General features: G+C 40.3%; 2 protein-coding genes across 4 annotated transcripts; both read right to left on the bottom strand.

Annotated features, from left to right (window-relative positions):
- Positions 1 to 59: 59 nt before the first annotated feature.
- On the bottom strand, positions 60 to 1,984 carry LOC146558955 (cocaine- and amphetamine-regulated transcript protein-like). Its single transcript, XM_085247131.1, has 3 exons — positions 1,800 to 1,984; positions 707 to 790; positions 60 to 311 (listed from the first exon to the last, which is right to left on the bottom strand). Exons 1-3 carry the CDS (start codon positions 1,929 to 1,931, stop codon positions 204 to 206), a joined length of 324 nt encoding a protein of 107 aa, XP_085103257.1. The 5' UTR covers positions 1,932 to 1,984; the 3' UTR covers positions 60 to 203.
- Positions 1,985 to 2,585: 601 nt separating this feature from the next.
- Positions 2,586 to 16,999, bottom strand: LOC146558954 (uncharacterized). 3 transcript variants are annotated; one of them, XM_085247127.1, is made up of 10 exons: positions 16,870 to 16,998; positions 16,595 to 16,660; positions 15,488 to 15,619; positions 14,960 to 15,148; positions 13,199 to 13,393; positions 10,733 to 10,843; positions 8,045 to 8,185; positions 7,405 to 7,560; positions 5,928 to 5,964; positions 2,586 to 2,861 (listed from the first exon to the last, which is right to left on the bottom strand). In XM_085247127.1, exons 1-9 carry the CDS (start codon positions 16,900 to 16,902, stop codon positions 5,929 to 5,931), a joined length of 1,059 nt encoding a protein of 352 aa, XP_085103253.1. In that variant the 5' UTR covers positions 16,903 to 16,998; the 3' UTR covers positions 2,586 to 2,861; position 5,928. The 3 variants fall into 3 exon arrangements, with proteins under 3 accessions (XP_085103253.1, XP_085103255.1, XP_085103254.1); XM_085247129.1 differs by lacking the exon at positions 14,960 to 15,148 and having other exon boundaries at positions 16,870 to 16,999; XM_085247128.1 differs by lacking the exon at positions 16,595 to 16,660 and having other exon boundaries at positions 16,870 to 16,993.
- Positions 17,000 to 18,765: the final 1,766 nt, after the last annotated feature.

The raw sequence follows: 18,765 nt of genomic DNA, 5'->3' as shown, positions 1-18,765 counted from the left end.
ACAGTAGTATCTGTGCAAATTGAGTGAATAAGTTCATGTTAGTTTTGCTTCATAAAAAAGCTAAAAAAGAAACAAATTTCGATTGTCAGTGATGATTTTTTTTATTTGAGGTAATGTTTGTATAAAAAACAAACAAACAGACGAGAGGCAATTTTAAAAACGTGTCTTTATTCTCTGAACAGCAGGACTTTAGTGTTTGAACTTTACAGACACTTGAGGACACTGAAGTTACAAGCGGTTCCTCCGGGACAGCCACACAGCTTCCCGATTCTCGAAGCCTTACGTATTGCACACTGCTCACCTGCATCACACTGACATACAAAAACACAACATGACTTTCAGTCTGGATACAGTTTGATCATGATATTTGCTAGTACAGTATTAGTTGGACAAACAAAGCCTGACAAGTACATTGTTACATATTCATATAAAAAGAAATGTGAATCACCAGAAACCAAAAAGGTTTGTGTCTGTAAATCTTTCGTTTTTGTGGAAGATGGGAGGCATTTCAGTTTGGCACGAGGCCGATTGTCTTATCCACTCAGGATCAGTGGTACTTGGATGGCATCCTGCTCTAGAACAGCAGTGTGAGAAATGTGCATGCTTACTCTGGAGGTGGAAATCTGCTAACCTGAACACCTAAAATAAATCCCAAGCTATCTGATCAGCACTGGAGGAGGAAGGAGAAATGAACGATCGTACTTACAGCAGCAAGCCAGCCGAGTTTTTTCTCTGAGGATGGCAGCTGTTTGCCCTTTAGCTTCTCCAGAACTTCCTGCAGAGCTTCAATCTAAGGAGGAAACGAGATCATGTTAAAATCTGACTCAGAAATCAGAAGAACTGAAACTAACATCATATTGTGTTTATGGCTACGCCCATCGAATTAATTTGAGATCCCAGAGGAGCATTTACCATCATCAGCCTTGGATTGATAATGATCAGTGGCACCTACTCTGTCGTTTTTAAGGGCTGTAAACATTGCATGAATTCAGACTTTGCTTCATAACTATTACAATTCTTGTATATCTAATTTTCATACTACATGTGGACAGTATTTCAAATAAAGAGAAAAGCATGTAAACTAAATCCTGCTGCTTGGCACCAAGTACAGCTGTCAAAGACTACGGTTTGCTCTTAAGGTTTCTGAGAGATCCGGCTTTTAGGCAGAGGAGGGGGCCTTAAAGAGGCCTAAAGCATTCAGCTTTGCCCGTGATAATCATTAGCATGGTAACACTAAACTGCTTCAATTAAACTGGTAACATTTTCAAGTCAACTTCTCATAATGAAGAAAATGTTAGCATAATTTAACAGCTATAGATGATGTCAGCATGATGGTTGAATAACTGAGCCCCCCTCTCTTTTACTGCAAAGGAAGCCTTTATGATACAGCCAGTACAAGAAGGTGGCTGGGAATATTCAGCCCTGAAGTTTGTACTGGATTTAGTTTATATCAGTCAAAGCCAACTCATTTTTAACATTTATTGCAAGTCCTGTTTGCAGGAAAGCCAAATAAAACAAGATAATACAACTGACCAAAATCTCAAATTTGCTAAACTCAAACTGCAGGCAGCAGCTGATGGACAACATGGTCATGCAGAATGGACGACAGACCCAGCTTCAGATTTTCTGTTCCTAAAGGCGTTGCTGTTGTGGGTTAGGGTTAAATAGTACAGACAAAACAATTCAGAAACAAAATTTGTAATGAAAAAAAAAATTGTTGCAGCCCCAACAATCAGCCCCCTTTGTCTTTATAGCATCATCATGACCCATCATAAGTCAGCCATGACATAGCTACTCACCAGCTCTTTCTCTTCTTGTGTCTCGATGGCGTCGTATTCGGCTGACCTCTCTTCGATTGGCTCCTCGCAACTCCCTAAAACAACGAGCAGCCAGCAGGAGGCACCGAGAAGCAGCATCCTGCTGCTGACCATTGTGCTGAAGGACTGCCGACAGGTAACGGACACTAAAAGATGCTGGCCAGCGACGCTCAGTGTGCTCCCTGATTCTGAGGCTTATTCTCAGATGTTTTTAAGTGAGCAGCTCTGACGTCACTCAGACAATGTTTAGTTTTCAATAATGAGACAATCAGCCATCTCACATCTGAGGTCAACTGTGAGAAGAACCTCTGCTCTGTCAAACAGGACATGAAAGCAAGATCTTCATTTTTAATATTGGATTAAAATCAGACTTAAGAGATGACACGATTCCTGCTGCCATACAACACCACCACACAATAATTTTAAATATTTTCTCTAATCAAATTCATCAGTGTTTCAAAATGATCAGTTCTTATTGCTGTGATTTATGGGTAAAGCCTCTTTACAAACAGCAGCTTGATAGGAAGAGGTGCTACGCCCAAAGGTCTTCATGTGTCACCGTTTACGTCAAAGCACATAAGAAGCTTTAACATCTAATCAATCGAGTCAACATGTGTCACGCAAGCAGAGAAAGGGGGTTAGAGTAAAGTTCAGTGGCATGAATGAGGAGCAAATGTCAACCGGCAAAAATAAAACCATGTGCAGGATCAGAACCTGCCACAGGAAGTTGATCTGTTTTTTAAGACACAGAAGAAGATGACGCTCAGAGGTAATCCAGCTTTCTTTTTAATAACAAAACACTCTTTTCTCCAAATAATCTGATTTAATTTGTCAACAGCTGCAACTTTGAAACAAACACTTCATATTCGCTTCAAAAAAAATAAACAACAACAAAAATTCCACTACGTGCACAGTTTCCATGACAACATTCAACTAAGAACAAATAAGATACTTGTAGAAATACAAACAATAATCAGAATACACGTGAGCTGTGAATGAAAGATGAACATCCCAACTGCATCTTGTCCCTTGATTCTCTCGACTCTACAGTAAAGAAATAAAAGAAATAAATGCATACATTTAAGATCAGTCGCGCTGCTCAGATCCTGCACTCATTCAAACTTTGTCTTTTTCCTTTTAATCAGGTAAGTCTGTAGAAACACAACTGAAGAGAAACGCTACTGTGAGAGAGATCTTCCAGGAACAGTGACACCATTATCTGGATAATCGATTGGTCAGCAGGCCGTGATTTCATATCTGCTTACCTCTAATCTGGAACCTAACCTGCTCCACAGGCCTATAGCATACGTTTCCAAGATGATTTACCCCAGTAAGACGTGAACCACCTTCACAGTACAAAACACCCAGGGTTAACCCCAATAAGCCAAAATTATGCTTATAATACAGGCCTCTGGTCCATAACTTGCAACTGTCATCTGAGCCAATGTTGGGACTTTTAAAGCTTTTCCTATTTATAAAGACCTCCTCAATGGCCATTTAGGCTAAACAGAGGAATTAAGTGACCGATGAACAATTAAATGACAGAAAAATAACGTCCATCTGGTCTTTAAGTCTGACGTCATCAGCTGTGTCAGGCCCAAACTCTGCTGCAGGTTATAAAGTCAAACGAACACTGCAGCATCACTGAGAGTTACAAACTGCCTAAATTCTTTCATCTTTAATAAAATGATCAGCATTGCTGCTTTACCAGGTGTAACAATGAAGTTTAACATCCAGGCATCCATGAAAATAGAACTGATTACATTTAACAGAGTTAGAAGTTAGCAGGAAGTTAGCTTGCTAGCTTCCACCTAAACATGATATAGCATGTTCTGACTGAGAGATTTCTGAATAAATTCAAACGTACAGCTCTGCTATCACTTCCAACATAAATGAAGACAGAAAACTAAACAGCAGTGACGTTTGTAGGTAGGGATGGGTATCGAAAACCGGTTCTTTTTGAGAACCGGTTCCCACTGTTTCAATTCCTTGGAATCGTTTGCCATTTTTGCAAACGATTCCCTTATCGATTCCAGTCGCCCCGAATGACGTCACCACGTTGCGGAGCGTCATTTACCTGGCAGGAAACACGGCGCCTAAGCGGCTCAAACGCTCAAAAGTTTGATTATACTTTATGAGAACCGATGACAACAGGGCAACTTGCAAAGTAGATATTTCATTTAAGGGAGGAAACACTACGAATATGCAAAAGCATTTGCTCACAAAACACGCGATGACACGCGTTTTTAATTCCGCTCCGGACTCGTGACTCTCAACCCAGCAGCAGCGCTAACGTTTGCACGTCCTCTCCCGTTAATGCGGCAGGTAAATAATCAACTAACAGTGCATATTATGTTAGCGCAATCTGCCTTATTACAAGACCTGCCATTACTGTACATGTAGGTGACCATGATGAGAGAGACAGACAGAGTCTGGCTGGCGCTCGCTGGTAGTTCTCGCTGCAGTCTACCGGTAGCGTCTCCTTTCAGGCCAGGATAGACTAATGTCACCGAGCAGTGTCTAAGTTTGTGGTCAAAGGCTTGCACCCATTTGCCACAGCAGATGCCCCCGATTTTTGGTAAGTGAATGTGTTTAATTGTAGGCAGGGACATTACTGGATATTCTTGTGTAATTGCCACAGAACAATTTATGTTATACTTTGTTATTGCTACAGAAGAATGTTGCAGCTTTAAGGCAGGGATGACTCCTGGAGTTGCTTTCTCACTGCATATGCTTTATTTCACAATCAGATCGATTCGATAACAAAAACATACAGCAGTTCCTCTCCTACTCCTAGCCCTTCGCTGCGGTGGAAAAAAGAACGACTTCAATCCCCTTCAAGGAACATATGTACAAAATAGTTTTCCTGATACACCAATGGGGCGTTCAATGCCATCTTGTAAATATGAGTACTCTGGCAGAGTAACAGTCAAATGAAAAATACACCAGAACAAACAAGCAAACAAAAAAAGAAGTGTGGGGTACCTTTGAACCAATGAACAAAGTATAACAATTTATACTTTTTAACATAACCCGACCCCGTCAATATGTGATATGTCTCACAAGAATATTTATTTTATTATTTTACATTTACAATTTTTTTTCCTGGGGACCCTGTGACACCCCATTGAAGAGCCGTAGGCTGGATCTCTCAAGATCTCACTGTTGGGTTTGTAAGGCCATGTTACTCCTAAATTTCTATCTTGTTCAAAGAGAAGATATAAAACAAAGCTCTGAGCTAATCGACCTTAGTGTTCTCCTTTTTTAAAAAAAAAAAAAAAAAGAATTGATAAGAGAATCGATAAAGAATCGAATCGTTAAACAGAATCGAAAATGGAATCGGAATCGTTAAAATCTTATCAATACCCATCCCTATTTGTAGGGTTACTGAAGTTGGGCTAGCTGGTATATAATGATGTGCTACGTGATTGCTAGCGACACAACTATGTTAGCATAAACACAGTGAAGCTGAAGGATGAAGCTAACTTTCTTCCACTGGATAAAAGTTAACGTGAGGGTTCCTGATGGTTAGAGACAAATGCAATCGCATGGCAGGATGCTGTAAACGGACCAAACTTCAGCAGGAGAACAACTGAGATAATCCATCCACAATACGAGGTTAGTCATTAACATACTGCTGCTGGGCTGCAGCTACATCGTAAGGGTTTAAACACTGAGCTGTCAAATGAACAGTGATGATTAAAACCGAGAGAGGCCGACAGTGATCACTGACTGTTTTTACGGGCTTGTTGAGATTAAACAGAACAAGATACAAAACATTAAAACATGTTAAAAACACAACAGCCTTAATAAACACAGAGTAGTTTGGACCTGAAAGGGTTCATCACGTCATCACTTAAAGACCAGATAGAAGTTTTGGTTATAGAAAACAAATATAATAAACTCAAACTGGAGATCTTTCACGTTACAAAAGTGTAAACCACTACTCTATGAAGCTATGTATACACTCCATGGCATAAATATACCTTAAAAAACTTTTTATATATACACTGACATGTTTTCCTGTGATGCCTTTGTGTGAAGCGCATTATCACGACATTCTATTCCTGCCTGTCTGAGTCTGCGCACATGTTCAGTGTGGATTCTCACCTCAGTCTCTGGAGGCCGGCTTGAACATCTGCTGAGCCTGAAACAAATTCACGACACATAAGTTTAAAAGCAAGTGTCACATTCTTATATTTATAACTGAGCTACAAAAAATTAATTTAATGACACAAGCAAAGTCCTGAGTGTCACCCCCAGCTTTTACAGTGTTCACTACTCAGTTACATTTCAATGCAATCAGTATCATTTACTGTTTTTTTTAATACATCTCTACGTTCTATAATTCAGCGGTCCCCAACCCCCGGGCCTCGGACCGGTCCGTGAGTCGTTTGGTACCGGGCCGCGAGAGTTGAGGCTCAGGTGTGAAATGTCTGGTTTTCAGGGTTTTTATCGGTTTTCAGTGTTATTTTGTTATCGTTTTATCGTTAACTCTGTTTTCCTGGGTCTTTTCACGTGTGTTATGAATAAATCTTCTGTTTTTCGGTACCGGTACTAGTTTTATTTTGTTGTATTTATCCGCGACACCTTAAAGGCCGGTCCATGAAAATATTGTCGGGCATAAACCGGTCCGTGGCGCAAAAAAGGTTGGAGACCGCTGCTATAATTCATCTAACACATGATGCTTTCTACTAGCTAGCATCTACTGGGCTTCACCTCAGGTCATGTTTGTGCTGCTGGTGACTTTGTAGCATTTCTGATGCAATTATCTGACAACTAACGCAGCTTTCAGGATTAACTGTTCCAGTGTTTCAGTGAATGGACCATTATACTGTCTGTTACTCACTTAATGCCAAACAGTTTATGGATGAAGCTTGCTAACGAGGAACTCCACCCACTTGTCTTGATATTGTCACTTCAGGCTAAAAAGTAGGTGACGTCAAGTAAGATCCACCATTTATGTTTGGCTGTTCTGAAGGAACAGATTTTATATAATTTCAGCACAATGAGCTGCAGTTGTGAGATTAATATGCAAAATATTACCAGAGGTCAACTTTTTAAGGTTTATTATAACCTCCCCTAACACTACATCCAGTGATACCCTTAACTGGCAGGTCATTACAACTGTACCATCAAACCAACTGGTCACATGGTTTGGATAAAACACGTGACCTCTCAAGTGCTGCGTACTTCAGAGATACCTCATATATGAAGACAACAGACATGGATGAAGATGTATTATTTTTTGTCACAATTGTCAACTTGTTTTGTTTAAATGGCAGTCACACATTTTGTGATTTATCAGGTCATATTCATTCATAAAGAGCTTTTTATACTCTTCATATGTCCTCAGGACGTGTGATATACGACCATGGGCCCCATAACGAGAACAACAGGAAACAGCTGGGGGTGAAAGAGCGTTGGAACCGTTAGTGAAGTATAAACTTCAATACCATAAAAGGTGTTGCAGCTAACTGTCATGATGCATGATAATATACTCTGTTTACGCATACAGGGCGTGTACAGCCTTTTATACAGCCCAACATCAACGAATCGGGACACTGTCTAATAACCTGCTACTGACCATGAAGCTGCCCGTGTGGAAGCCACACATGTACCACAACATCAACATGCTGGATGTGGAATCAGTGCCAGGAGAGCCATCAGACTCTTTCCCACCAAACATCCACGAGGGAGGAGGAGGAGGAAAAGGGGGTGGAGCCAGGAAGGACACGCGATCCTGACGAGGGAGACACCGGCACAGGAAACATTATTATTACATTAAAAACAACATTGATAAACATTAACTTGATCCAAAGTAAAGAGAATTTGATTTCCATGTGTCACTGAAAAAGAAAACGTGAACAACGTCCACATTAAGCAGATAACGATTAGAAATGGCAGAAAAAATGGATACAGCACAGCATTGCAATGTTTTGTGTATCCATGTTGTGTTAACGCACAGAGACAAAATATTGCTATATTATTATTTAAATTGCTATTATAAATTTAACTTTGCGGTACTAAATTAAAATCACTTCCTTTTTTAGTCACCAGATGGTGCTGTTGAGTCTTTTGCTAGTTCCTACAGACAGGTTTATAAAACAAAGACGGAGACATTAGAGAAAAATCAGAGCATTTAAAAACATCTGGACTTATTTGGGATTTATTTTTATTTTTCAAGAAAGAAAAAAATCTCATAATTTGAATAAATGTAGGTTTACCTCTGAGCCCAAATGAGGAGGAGGAGGAAAAGGACGGAAGCTGTGACTGGTTGTCTTTTCTGCTCCTACTGTCTGCTGGCTTTCTTTCTTCTCCTCAGCTTCTTTCTCCACTTTGCGCTGATCACCAGGTCTCTCCTTATCCTGCAAAAACACAAGACAAAAAACACAAAATATCAGAGGAATCTTTTCTGTAAAGTAGAAACTAGCTATGAGACAAATTATAAATAAATTAGGCTATACTGAGTGAAAACACTTGTAGTGTATCTATTAAACTTTGCTGAATTGACATCAAAGTGAACAGTGTGATCAGTAATCCAACCGGCATTTAAATGATTGGTTATATGACTTTTTAAGTTAGAAGTAGAAACTAGTTATGATCTTGGTTGCTTAGTCTGCAGTTTCAGGATAACATCAGTAGTGCTAGTGTCTTGATGCATACTGATGTCATCCAGGTAAGTAAATCCCAAAAGTTGATTTTGTTATCTGGATGTTTTCAGTTTGAGAAACGTTTCGTCATCATCCAGGTGACGTCTTCAGTCTTCAATCTTATAAACAGGACATTTGCATAATGACTGAAACCAGCCCACTGAAGGAACAATGGGCTGGGAGGTCAGTTCCTTAATCATTAATATGCAAATTCTCATGACCATTGATCAACAACCACTGATCAAAGCCCAGATCACACCAAGAAGGTCCTGAGTAAAGGTGGTTGTCCCAGCTGGAAATGTTCTTTGCCTAAAGAAAGCTCCAGCCGATCCAGGAAAGAAGGAGAAGCGCAGCCTAATGCTGGGCTCACACTGTGCGATTTTTGGCCCATTTTGAGCCGATTTTTCAGTCGTGCGACCGTTTTGGGGATCGGCCCGAGTTTGGCCTTAATCGTGTGTCGTGTTTCGTATACACGGGGTAACGAGAAGCGATTAACACCTCACGACCAGCTCCCGATCATCAATCGTTTGGTCGTAAGAAAATCAAACCTGTCTGAAATCCTGAAAAGTCGGAGCAGCACGGCAGCGCAGCGTGTGATCTGGACACAAGCGATGGAGGCACGACTTGTAGAACTTTGGCTCATCCGAGCATTTTCGATGGCCTCACAAAATTATCACGACCACAACAACCGTGAAAATAGTTGGATGGACTTTGCTGCTCAATCACAGCTGCCTGATCAATGTTTTTCATTAGCAAAGTTGATGTTGGTGTCTGTGTGAGTGAAAGACAGAGAGGGAGAGACAGATTTTGTGTTTTAAGCTTCATGTTATGGACGCACAGTGTGAGACCTACGAACTTCTCACCCCTGCGAGTCAATCGTACAGTTTGAGCAGGAGCTGAATAACGTAACTGATAAAAATCACAATCACAGCTTAAGCGAAAAACAGCAGTGATCCCGTACTAGAGCAGGGCAATGTGACCAAAAATATTTATCACAACATACATTTGAAAATTTATGATAACGATATAACTGACGATATAATTGACACGAGACAAAATACTTTACAACTCCACAACTTTATTAGTGCAAAAAATGCCATCAATGTATTTTCACTTAAACAAGCAGCTGTTTTTTGCATTAAAGTTATATAAAAATTTAACAGTGCAAATGCAAATTCCTCGCTGACAGTTTAACCAAAAGGCGTTTCCAGTGGAAACTGGCCGACATATCCTCAGCATAACCATGTATAATGTCCACAACACTTAAAAAGAGGTTATACACACACAATACGGTAACGTTATGTTGAAGCGCAGTACGTTCTGAACCAGAACCAGTTCTGGTTCATCCGTTTCATTCAACGATCCGCTCTCGCCCTTCTCATTCCCCGCCGCCGCCATGTGCGTATGAAAACAAAGGCACTGCGCATGCGTGTTTTACCCATATTCTATCGTGATATTTCATTTTCTTATTGTTGCCCAACATTATACCGCTATTACCGTGAACAGTATGATATGGCCCAGCACTACCCCGTACGTGTCAGAAGTATCACAATAGTTGAGACGTATTTTTTTCTAAACACAGAGTCTCACGCTGCGCCAAAAATTGGTCCACTCCAACAATCGGGTCCCCGAAACAAACAGAGTAACAGTGTACGCTGTGCCAGGAGGATTGGCAGGATTTATACATCGGGGAAACCAAACAACCTCTGGCTAAGCAGATGGTACAACACAGCAGAGCCACCTCGTCAGGCCAGGACTCTGCAGTCTGTTTACACCTACAGGCCAGTGGACACTCTTTCAATGATGAGGATGTAACATCCTGGACAGGGAGGAACGCTGGTTTGAGGGCGGAGTCAAGGAGGCCATTTACGTGAAAAGGGAAAGACCATCTCTGAATCGAGGAGGGGCCTAAGGGTACATCTGTCACCATTCCCCAACTCTCTGTGAATGGGACTCATGGCCATTGATCAGTGGTCATTAGAATTTGCATAATTAAGATTAAGGAACTGACCTCCCAGCCCATTGTTCCTTCAGTGGGCTGGTTTCAGTCATTATGCAAATGTGCTGTTTATAAGATTGAAACCTGCAGTCAGCTGAGACTGAAGACGTCACCTGATGATGACGAAACGTTTCTCAAACTGAAAACATCCAGATGAACAGAATCAACTTTTTAGGCTTTTATAAACCTCTTGAAGGCTCTAATGTTTTGATCACTCACCCATGAATCACTATTTAGATTCTTGACCACAAATGGAGACTCACTCTGGAGTAGTTCTGATCATCTTTCCCTGCAGACCTCCTCTCTGCTCCTCGTTCTCCTTGGTTCTCCCTACTTCTCCGCCTGCTTGTTAAATTGGACCTCCAGTTGCTGGCCTACAGGAGAACAACACAACACCTTTTTTTCTTTATGGGGCATAAAGACACCGATCAATGAAATTAAAAACACAAAAGAGAGCAGAACAAACAAAACAACCCAAAAACATCATTTTGAATAGTTAAAACAGAAAGACTGCGCCTCCACTTCATATCAATGATGAGAAAAGCTTTTAGACCACATCAAAGAGGTGAGATTCTGCCCTCATCAGACAGCAGGGAGGATCAGAAGTGAGCTACATCTAATTAAAAGAGTCCTTTAATAAAGAAATGTATTTTGTTTTTTATTATTTTAGTTTAACTGCTTTCATATTCGTGCAGTGGTTCAGTTATTTTTTAAAAATGCACACAATGTTGGTCCATAAATCTAAATGATTTTTTGTTACTATTGTTTCTCTACTGCTTTGAAAAGTCCTGAACACTTTCTTTCATCCTGAACATAGATCACATATAAAAGGTAGACATCACAGCTTCGGTGACTAGCTTGATTAGCATGTTATATCCACCTATACTGCACAGGTGCAGATAACTGCCGATCAGAGCTAAACAACGTACAAAAATAATACCAGAATTTCACTAAACTCAAGCAGAGACAGCGAGAGCCAACCTCAAGTTATCTTTAAGGGAACTGCAATGTTGAGCTGACTGAGACTGCCGCTTCGCTACAACAAAACATTTTTTCTCAAGTGTTCATATCCATATCAAAGACAGGAGCTACTGTATAATTGTAGGGTCTTTATAATATAAAGCACTTTGATTTGGTGCTATAAAGTTGACTTCAACTGAAGTAATAACCCTCTGTAAAACAACTGAGTAGCAGCACAAACAGCTGAAAAACCACCTGAGGTGGTATTAACTAGAGATGGCACGATACCACTTTTTTATGTCCGATACCGATATCATAAATTTGGATATAAATCTGATATAGTGTGTTTTTTAATTAAAACTGTTTTTTTAATATCTTGTTTCATTTTGTATAAGTTCAAATTCAAGTTTAAAAAAAAAACAAACACTAAAGCTATTCTGTTACACCTGTATGTAAAAAACACACTGCACCCAAAATATTTCATAGTTCAGCAAAACTGATCAATCTAATAAACTTAAACCTGCTCCAGCCTCCCTATTCTGGTATTTTAAAGAGTAAGCAATCTAATTAATAGGGTTGCAAACTCCCAGCAAAAAAAAGAAAAAAAAAAAGGAACCACCCCCCCCACGCTACACCTCATGATGCTTAATCGACGTAATCAACTTTAATTTGATGCAGTGTGAAAAAAAATGCACAGAAATCAATTATTTTTCAAGAAATATTAAATAGATTCAACATCTTTCTTCAACAGAACTGCAGACTGCACAGATGGTACCTTCCCAAAGGAAGAAGTACTATAGCTTACTAGGGTATATATATTAGACTTAATAGTTACTATATACAGTAATGGACTTCTATACATTTTACATCAAATTAAAACTTTGGGTGTCAGATAATTATTTATTAAAAGCTCGACATTTTAAATGAGAATAAGAAAGAAAAGTATGTCTTTGTGCCCCCTTTTCCCTGTTCATGCCCTCTCGGCCCCCCTGGCTAAACTTTGCTAGATCCGCCCCTGCACAGTTACCAGCGTCAGCTACGTAGAAAAAGATCCTCGAGTAGAAAGTAATATTAAATAAATTCTAACAACAGCTGATCAAGCTTAAACGTGCTGCTGTTGTTCAGCCGCTGGTTTCCTCTTTCTGCTGCAAAGTGGGACAAAAACAAAGAAGAGACGGACTCGCGACAGAAAAGCCGATCAGCTGATCATTGATCAGGGAGGGGGGGGCAGTCGCTCCATATATCGGTTGTTAAGCTTAACGCTGGAATGCTTTACAAACATTCAGAGATGAACTTACACACTTGCTTAACTTCTCTCTGGGATCACTTTGTCGGAGATGAAATGCCGGGTTGGTAGCGAAGCTCCAAATGCTCAACCAGACAACAGGTCTCGCACGCCACAGCCGCTCTATCACGTGACCACACTGCTCCGACGTGCTACGGTTATGAGCAGAGTTATGCCATGTCGCAAGTTTTGTGAGGTGCTCTTGTGATATTTAATGGATCGGATTACATTTTTTATTTCTCTCCGATATCCGATCCAGTAATTTAGGTCAGTATCGGACCGATACCGACACGTAATATCGGATCGGTCCATCTCTAGTATTAACCTGTGATCTGGACCAGGAAAGGTTCTTAGACAAACAAATTTCCCACGTGTGGGACTAATAAAGGTTATCTTATCTTATCTAGACTGTCTCACTTGTCAATACTGTCTAGACTCTTTATAGACATTTCCCCATCACTCAGAGCCTGGTGTGGGTCTCTACCTTGATTGTGGCGGCTCTGCTGGGTCCATAGAGCTCATCGGGACTCAGCAGGCAGTTAACATCTTGCTCCTCCTCATTGTTGTAGTCATCAAAGCGAATGCGGCAGCGCTGACCTTTTACCCACAGAACCACAGCAGGATAAAACAAACCATCCTCTGAATACACCGCCCGACATTGAGAACCAGGCTTCCAGTCCTGAAACACATATAACCAGTTACTGAATACAGATTTACATTTTCAGGGCGATCGTGGCTCAAGAGTTGGGAGTTCGCCTTGTAATCGGAAGGTTGCTGGTTCGAGCCCCAGCTTGGACAGTTTCGGTGTTTGTGTCCTTGGGCAAGACACTTCCCCCGTTGCCTACTGGTGGTGGTCAGAGGGCCCGGTGGCGCCAGTGTCCGGCAGCCTCGCCTCTGCAGTGGCTGTGGCTACAATGTAGCTGCCATCACCAGTGTGTGAATGTGTGTATGACTGGATGTAGTGTAAAGCGCTTTGGGGTCCTTAGGGACTAGTAAAGCGCTATACAAATACAGGCCGTTTACCATTAAAAAATGATGTACTTTGATGTATATTGTGATTCCAACTGGTTTTCTGTATTCAATCAAGTGGATACAAAAAACTACTTTTATTAAGCTAAATTTACACCAGCACTACTCTAAAAAACTCGCAGATTTAACGCTGTTCATGAAGCAAAATTTTAAAAAAAAGTGTTTTAGGTTATGGTACTTAAAGCATGTATACCACCATCCTGCCTAAATGGCATCACTAGATTGGCTGATTGTCTGTAGTCGATAGTTTATGTTAGCTACCTAGTCACAGAACCAATAAGTCAACGGAAAACAAGGAAACTAAAAAGCAGTTTATGGTCACTCTTGTGTTGGTCCTGACTGCAGCAATACATTTTATGTTTCAGGAAAAACAGAAGGAAAACAAGGAAAACTGTCCACTTTCACTCTTAAGCAGTAAGTGGCTCTTTATTGTTACTTGCAAAGCTGGTGTTTGCAGAGAACTAATAAATTACAGATGTCTTGAGGACTGTGAGGAGAGGGTGCTTGAATTAGATGCTCTGTTGGTTTGCCAAGCCAACAACGTGAGGTTGATGCTGAACCCTAAATTTGATTCCTCATTGGGTTGGGTGCACAGAGTGTTTGACACAATCAGCTGACATAACAGATGTCCCCAAGACACGATGAGTATCACTTTATGCAATAATAATATTTCCCACCCATTACACTGGGTTATTGTGACCATAGGACGACGGAAGGAACAGTCAATAGTGAGGAACCACTTACTGCTTAATATTTTTAATATTTATTATTATTACTATTATCATCATCACAACAACAGCAACAGATACTGACAATATTTGATGAAGTATTTAAGGAAAGTTAACACACAAACTATGATGAATCATTCTTCACTCTGAATGTGTTGCTTAACAAAACTGAATTAAGACATTTTTTCCGATTGATCTTTTGACTACATACCACAGCCAAGCAGAGCTTCCTCAGCTGTTACCATGTGCCTTTAGTTGTTCTTCTCAAATAACTAATAAGCAGGTATCGAAAGAATTTTTAAACGATGATTTTAAAAATACTGACAACTGCCAGTGATACCCCTCAACAAGACTTTCAGAAAACTCACTCTGACATAGAGATCAAGGTCAATACCCCATCAGCTTTTTACAGCTGAGGAGTCAAGAACAACCACTGACTTGCACTTTAACCCATTAAATATTGCCATAATATGTTAAAGTGCATTAACCTGAGCATGTGAGTTCTCCATTTGTGGTGTAGCATTAGGACTCTTAAGCGCACTCAGTTCCATGTCCTCCTCATTGCCATAGCCAGTGAAATGAACTCTGCAGTTGTTGCCATCCACAGACACCACAGTTGCTGGATACTCCTTCCCATCTACAGACCACACTGCCCGACACTGAGCTCCCACGACCCACTGTGAGACATAACAGGGGTTTTTTTGCACAACATATTATTTATTGAAATCACCAAAATAGCAATAGGTGTGTTTACTTAATTTTTTATTTTAATTGGTCAGGGAGTAGTTTGTTAGTTGATCCTGCATCAAGTTATGAAAAGACAGAACTAATTCTGAGACAGTAATTTAAGTGACAAAATTATAAGCTCACAAACTTGTAGTTCTCTCAACTTCTCTGCAGTTCTTGATCTCTGTCTGCAGAGTGCAGCAAAGTCCCACGTATCTGCTCCGAAGCTCTGGGCTACACTTAAAAACTGCTTCTGCAGATTAGCCCTCACCTGTCTGTGAGGTCATTACCTTTGACTCAGGATCAGCAGAGTCAGCTGAAGATGGACAGGCCTTCTGTCCGTCATTCTGTCCAGCCCCATGTTCTGGCTCCTCTCTGCTGTCTGCATCCTCTGAGGCTTCAAGCCCTGTCAAAGTCACATCCTGTGTATACACACACACACCTTATCCAAAATTTGTACAATTTTTACTATGACATGGAAGCCACAGTATTATAAAAGCTGGAAAAAGACCATTTTACCGCATTCTAGTCACCTTCATAAAGCAGTTATCCACTGGTTATGGTGGAAATGTCTATTTATTTACAATTTAAAGCACAAAGCATTTAACTTTTGGCTCAGATACTCAGATTCTGTTTTCCTTTGTGCCATTTCTTTGGAAAGTAACATCCTTAAAAACAGAAATGCCTGTTACGCTGAACAAATGTCTTCTTTTAATTTGGACGCTCCCTTTAGGGGTCACCACAGCAGATTATCTGCCTCCATCTCACTCTATCCCCAATATCCCGCTGTGTGTGTCCTCCTTCACTACGTCAGTCAATCTTCTCTGAGGTTTTGCTATTTTCCTCCATCCTGGTAGCTCCATATTCAACATCCTTTGTCCAAAATATTCACTATCCCAGCTCTACACATTTCCAAACCATATCAGCCAATCTTCTCTAACTTTGACTCAAAACTGCTCAACCTGAGTTGGGTCTTCATCTCTGCCACATCTCTCTTTTTTCCCTCAATAAAATATACTGTAAAAACATAACCAAGTTGAAGAACAAATCTTTCAGTTAAACTGACAGAAACTGCAGAGGTAACCCAGAAATTTACAGTAAAAAAATTATCACATTTATTATTATGCATTGCATACCCTTAACTTTGAATATAATTTAATGGGTGGTCTTTGCAGTTTGGTGCAGCTTTGTGTTAAAAAAACAAACAAACAAAAAATGTGATTTTTTTCCTGTATTAGGATATCTTTGGGAATAAATGTGCAATTATAGATTCTGTACGGTGACAGGGGAGTTTCACTGGTCTGGCCCGCTTAAGATTAAAGTGTGCTGTATGCGACCCACAATGTGAAATGAAGGCCACTTGTGGAATAATGTAGATATTTAACTTTCAAACCCACTTGGGATATTTCCAGGGCATCCCTGAAAACTTCTGCCAGAGAACTTTGGTCTTTCACGGACTCCTCCTGAGGACAGAAAACTGTTAGCTACTCCAGCACACAGGCTAAACTCAGCACATTATAAAATATCTTCAACCCTTCAGGCCCTCGGTTTGGTGTGTAGCTAGCTAGCTGCCTTTGAGGTTTGTTGTACTGTTATTAGTCGCCGTCTGGCTGTTTTGTTCATTAAAATAGCAAATACACATAATACACAAATAAATAATATAAACACGTACCAGACAGACTCCGTTTTCGGCCAGTTCAGTCATGGCTGTAAATAGTTACAGATACAACCATTTCACAAACCTTAAAAAAACGCGCCAGCACCTGCGTTAACGAAACAGCTTCCGGTCCTGCATTTCAAAATAAATGTGGGACCGGAAATAAATCTTTTAATAAAGAAGCTGGAAAAATCTAAGAACACATTTTTCGTTTGTTTGTTTTTTTTTTTGCTTGTTTGTTTTTTTTAACGTCACGAACTTCTACATAAATCAGTTTTTTTAATTATAAAGTACATTACTTTCATTGTTTCCCTCATATCATAAGATAAGATAAGATAAAACTTTATTAATCCCTCGGGTGGGCTCCTCTGGGAAATTCGGTTTCCAAAAACACAGCACCGACAGAAGTTACAGAGTTACAGAGTTATATATATATACACGAAGGGGATAAATAGAATAAATAGGAATGAAAATAAATAAAAATACAAGTGAATTGCACATTTCAAGTATGGAGTCTATTGCACCGTTGACTATTAACAAAAGTATTGCACAAAAGGTATTGCACAGTGAGGTGAAGAGGCACTACAGCTTAGTTGTTCCCCCCTCCTTTGTCCTCCTGTTTCCCCTCCCTCTCCCCTCCAGAGAGGAGTTAAACAGTCTGATGGCGTGTGGGACAAAGGAGTTTTTAAGTCTGTTAGTTCTTGTCTTGGGGAGAAGCAACCTGTCACTGAACAGACTCCTCTGGTTGTTAATGGCCGTGTGCAGAGGATGCCCAGCATTGTTCATAATGTCCAGCAGTTTTTTTAGTGTCCTTTTCTCTGCCACCTTAGTGGCATATCATCCCCATGCTGCGCCAGGGCATATTGGGAGCTCATCTCTGATCTTTATCATTCAGCTTATTGTCAAATGCTTAGAAACTAAATGAGCAAATGTGCAATAAAACCTGAAGAGATTAATTTTTTACAGAAACATCGTTAACTACAACCCCACAAATCTGATAAATTACAAAAAAAAGGGAAAAAAAAAGAAAACGAATCACCTTTGTTCACTCATATGTCTACACCAGGATGAAATTCCAGTAGCTGCTGGTACAAAACTGTCAAAGCCTTTTCACATTTTTTTCTTTAAACTGAGGATCTTGCCACTCTTCAATTCTAGATCCTCTGAACTGACGCGATTAGCTTTGTAAACGTAACTATGGTCTTGGAGGTGCTGCAGACAAACCCACATTGTGCACGCGGAGATCACGTTTGATTATTAGTTTGTTTTTTTCGTTTTAACTGCTTTTTCTGCCCCATGTTCACAGGTGGTCCGCCTACGTCTGATTTTTGCTACCTTTGCAGAAGCTAATCATCAGAAGAAGACTGCACGCGTATTTCCTCGTTTTTGCCTTTGTTTACAAGACCTGTGCTGGCAAATGGTATGGGGACAGTAATTAATTTCAGTTCACTTTAATAGGTAATTGCACTACCGAGCATCAGGATGAAAGTAGAAACGTTATAGATTCACACGATTTGAGAGTTGTGTGTTCACAACTTGTGCAGGAATGCGGGAGTGAACCAGGAAAAGAAACAATCGCTCTCACCGGGGGCTAAATCTAAAGCACGGTCCCTTCTCAACAGTTTTTGACCAATCAGATAGACGCGCTTTCTCTTTTATAAATAAAAAGAGAGTGTGTGTAAAATAAAGGAGATGCCTATCAGAGAGTGCCATCTCTGCAATGACTCGTAATTACGCATTGACAGGATGTTCCGGTCCCATTTTACACCGATTCTTAGACCAAGTTACTGACCTGACCTCTATTTCCGTTTTTTCCCCGCATATTTAGCACCAGCGGCAGAAAACTGTGGAAGTTTTCTTTTTACAAACCCATCTTCTTAAGTCATGGTCTTGCAGTCTTGACTTTAGCAC

The sequence above is a fragment of the Mchenga conophoros genome, linkage group LG15 (assembly GCF_057382185.1).
Source record: "Mchenga conophoros isolate Kocher_MC1m ecotype Shallow Benthic linkage group LG15, M_conophoros_male_GT1.1, whole genome shotgun sequence".
In the NCBI taxonomy this organism is placed as follows: Eukaryota; Metazoa; Chordata; class Actinopteri; order Cichliformes; family Cichlidae; genus Mchenga; species Mchenga conophoros.
Note: the sequence above shows the minus strand (reverse complement) of the source record. Positions and strands in the feature narration are given on the sequence as shown.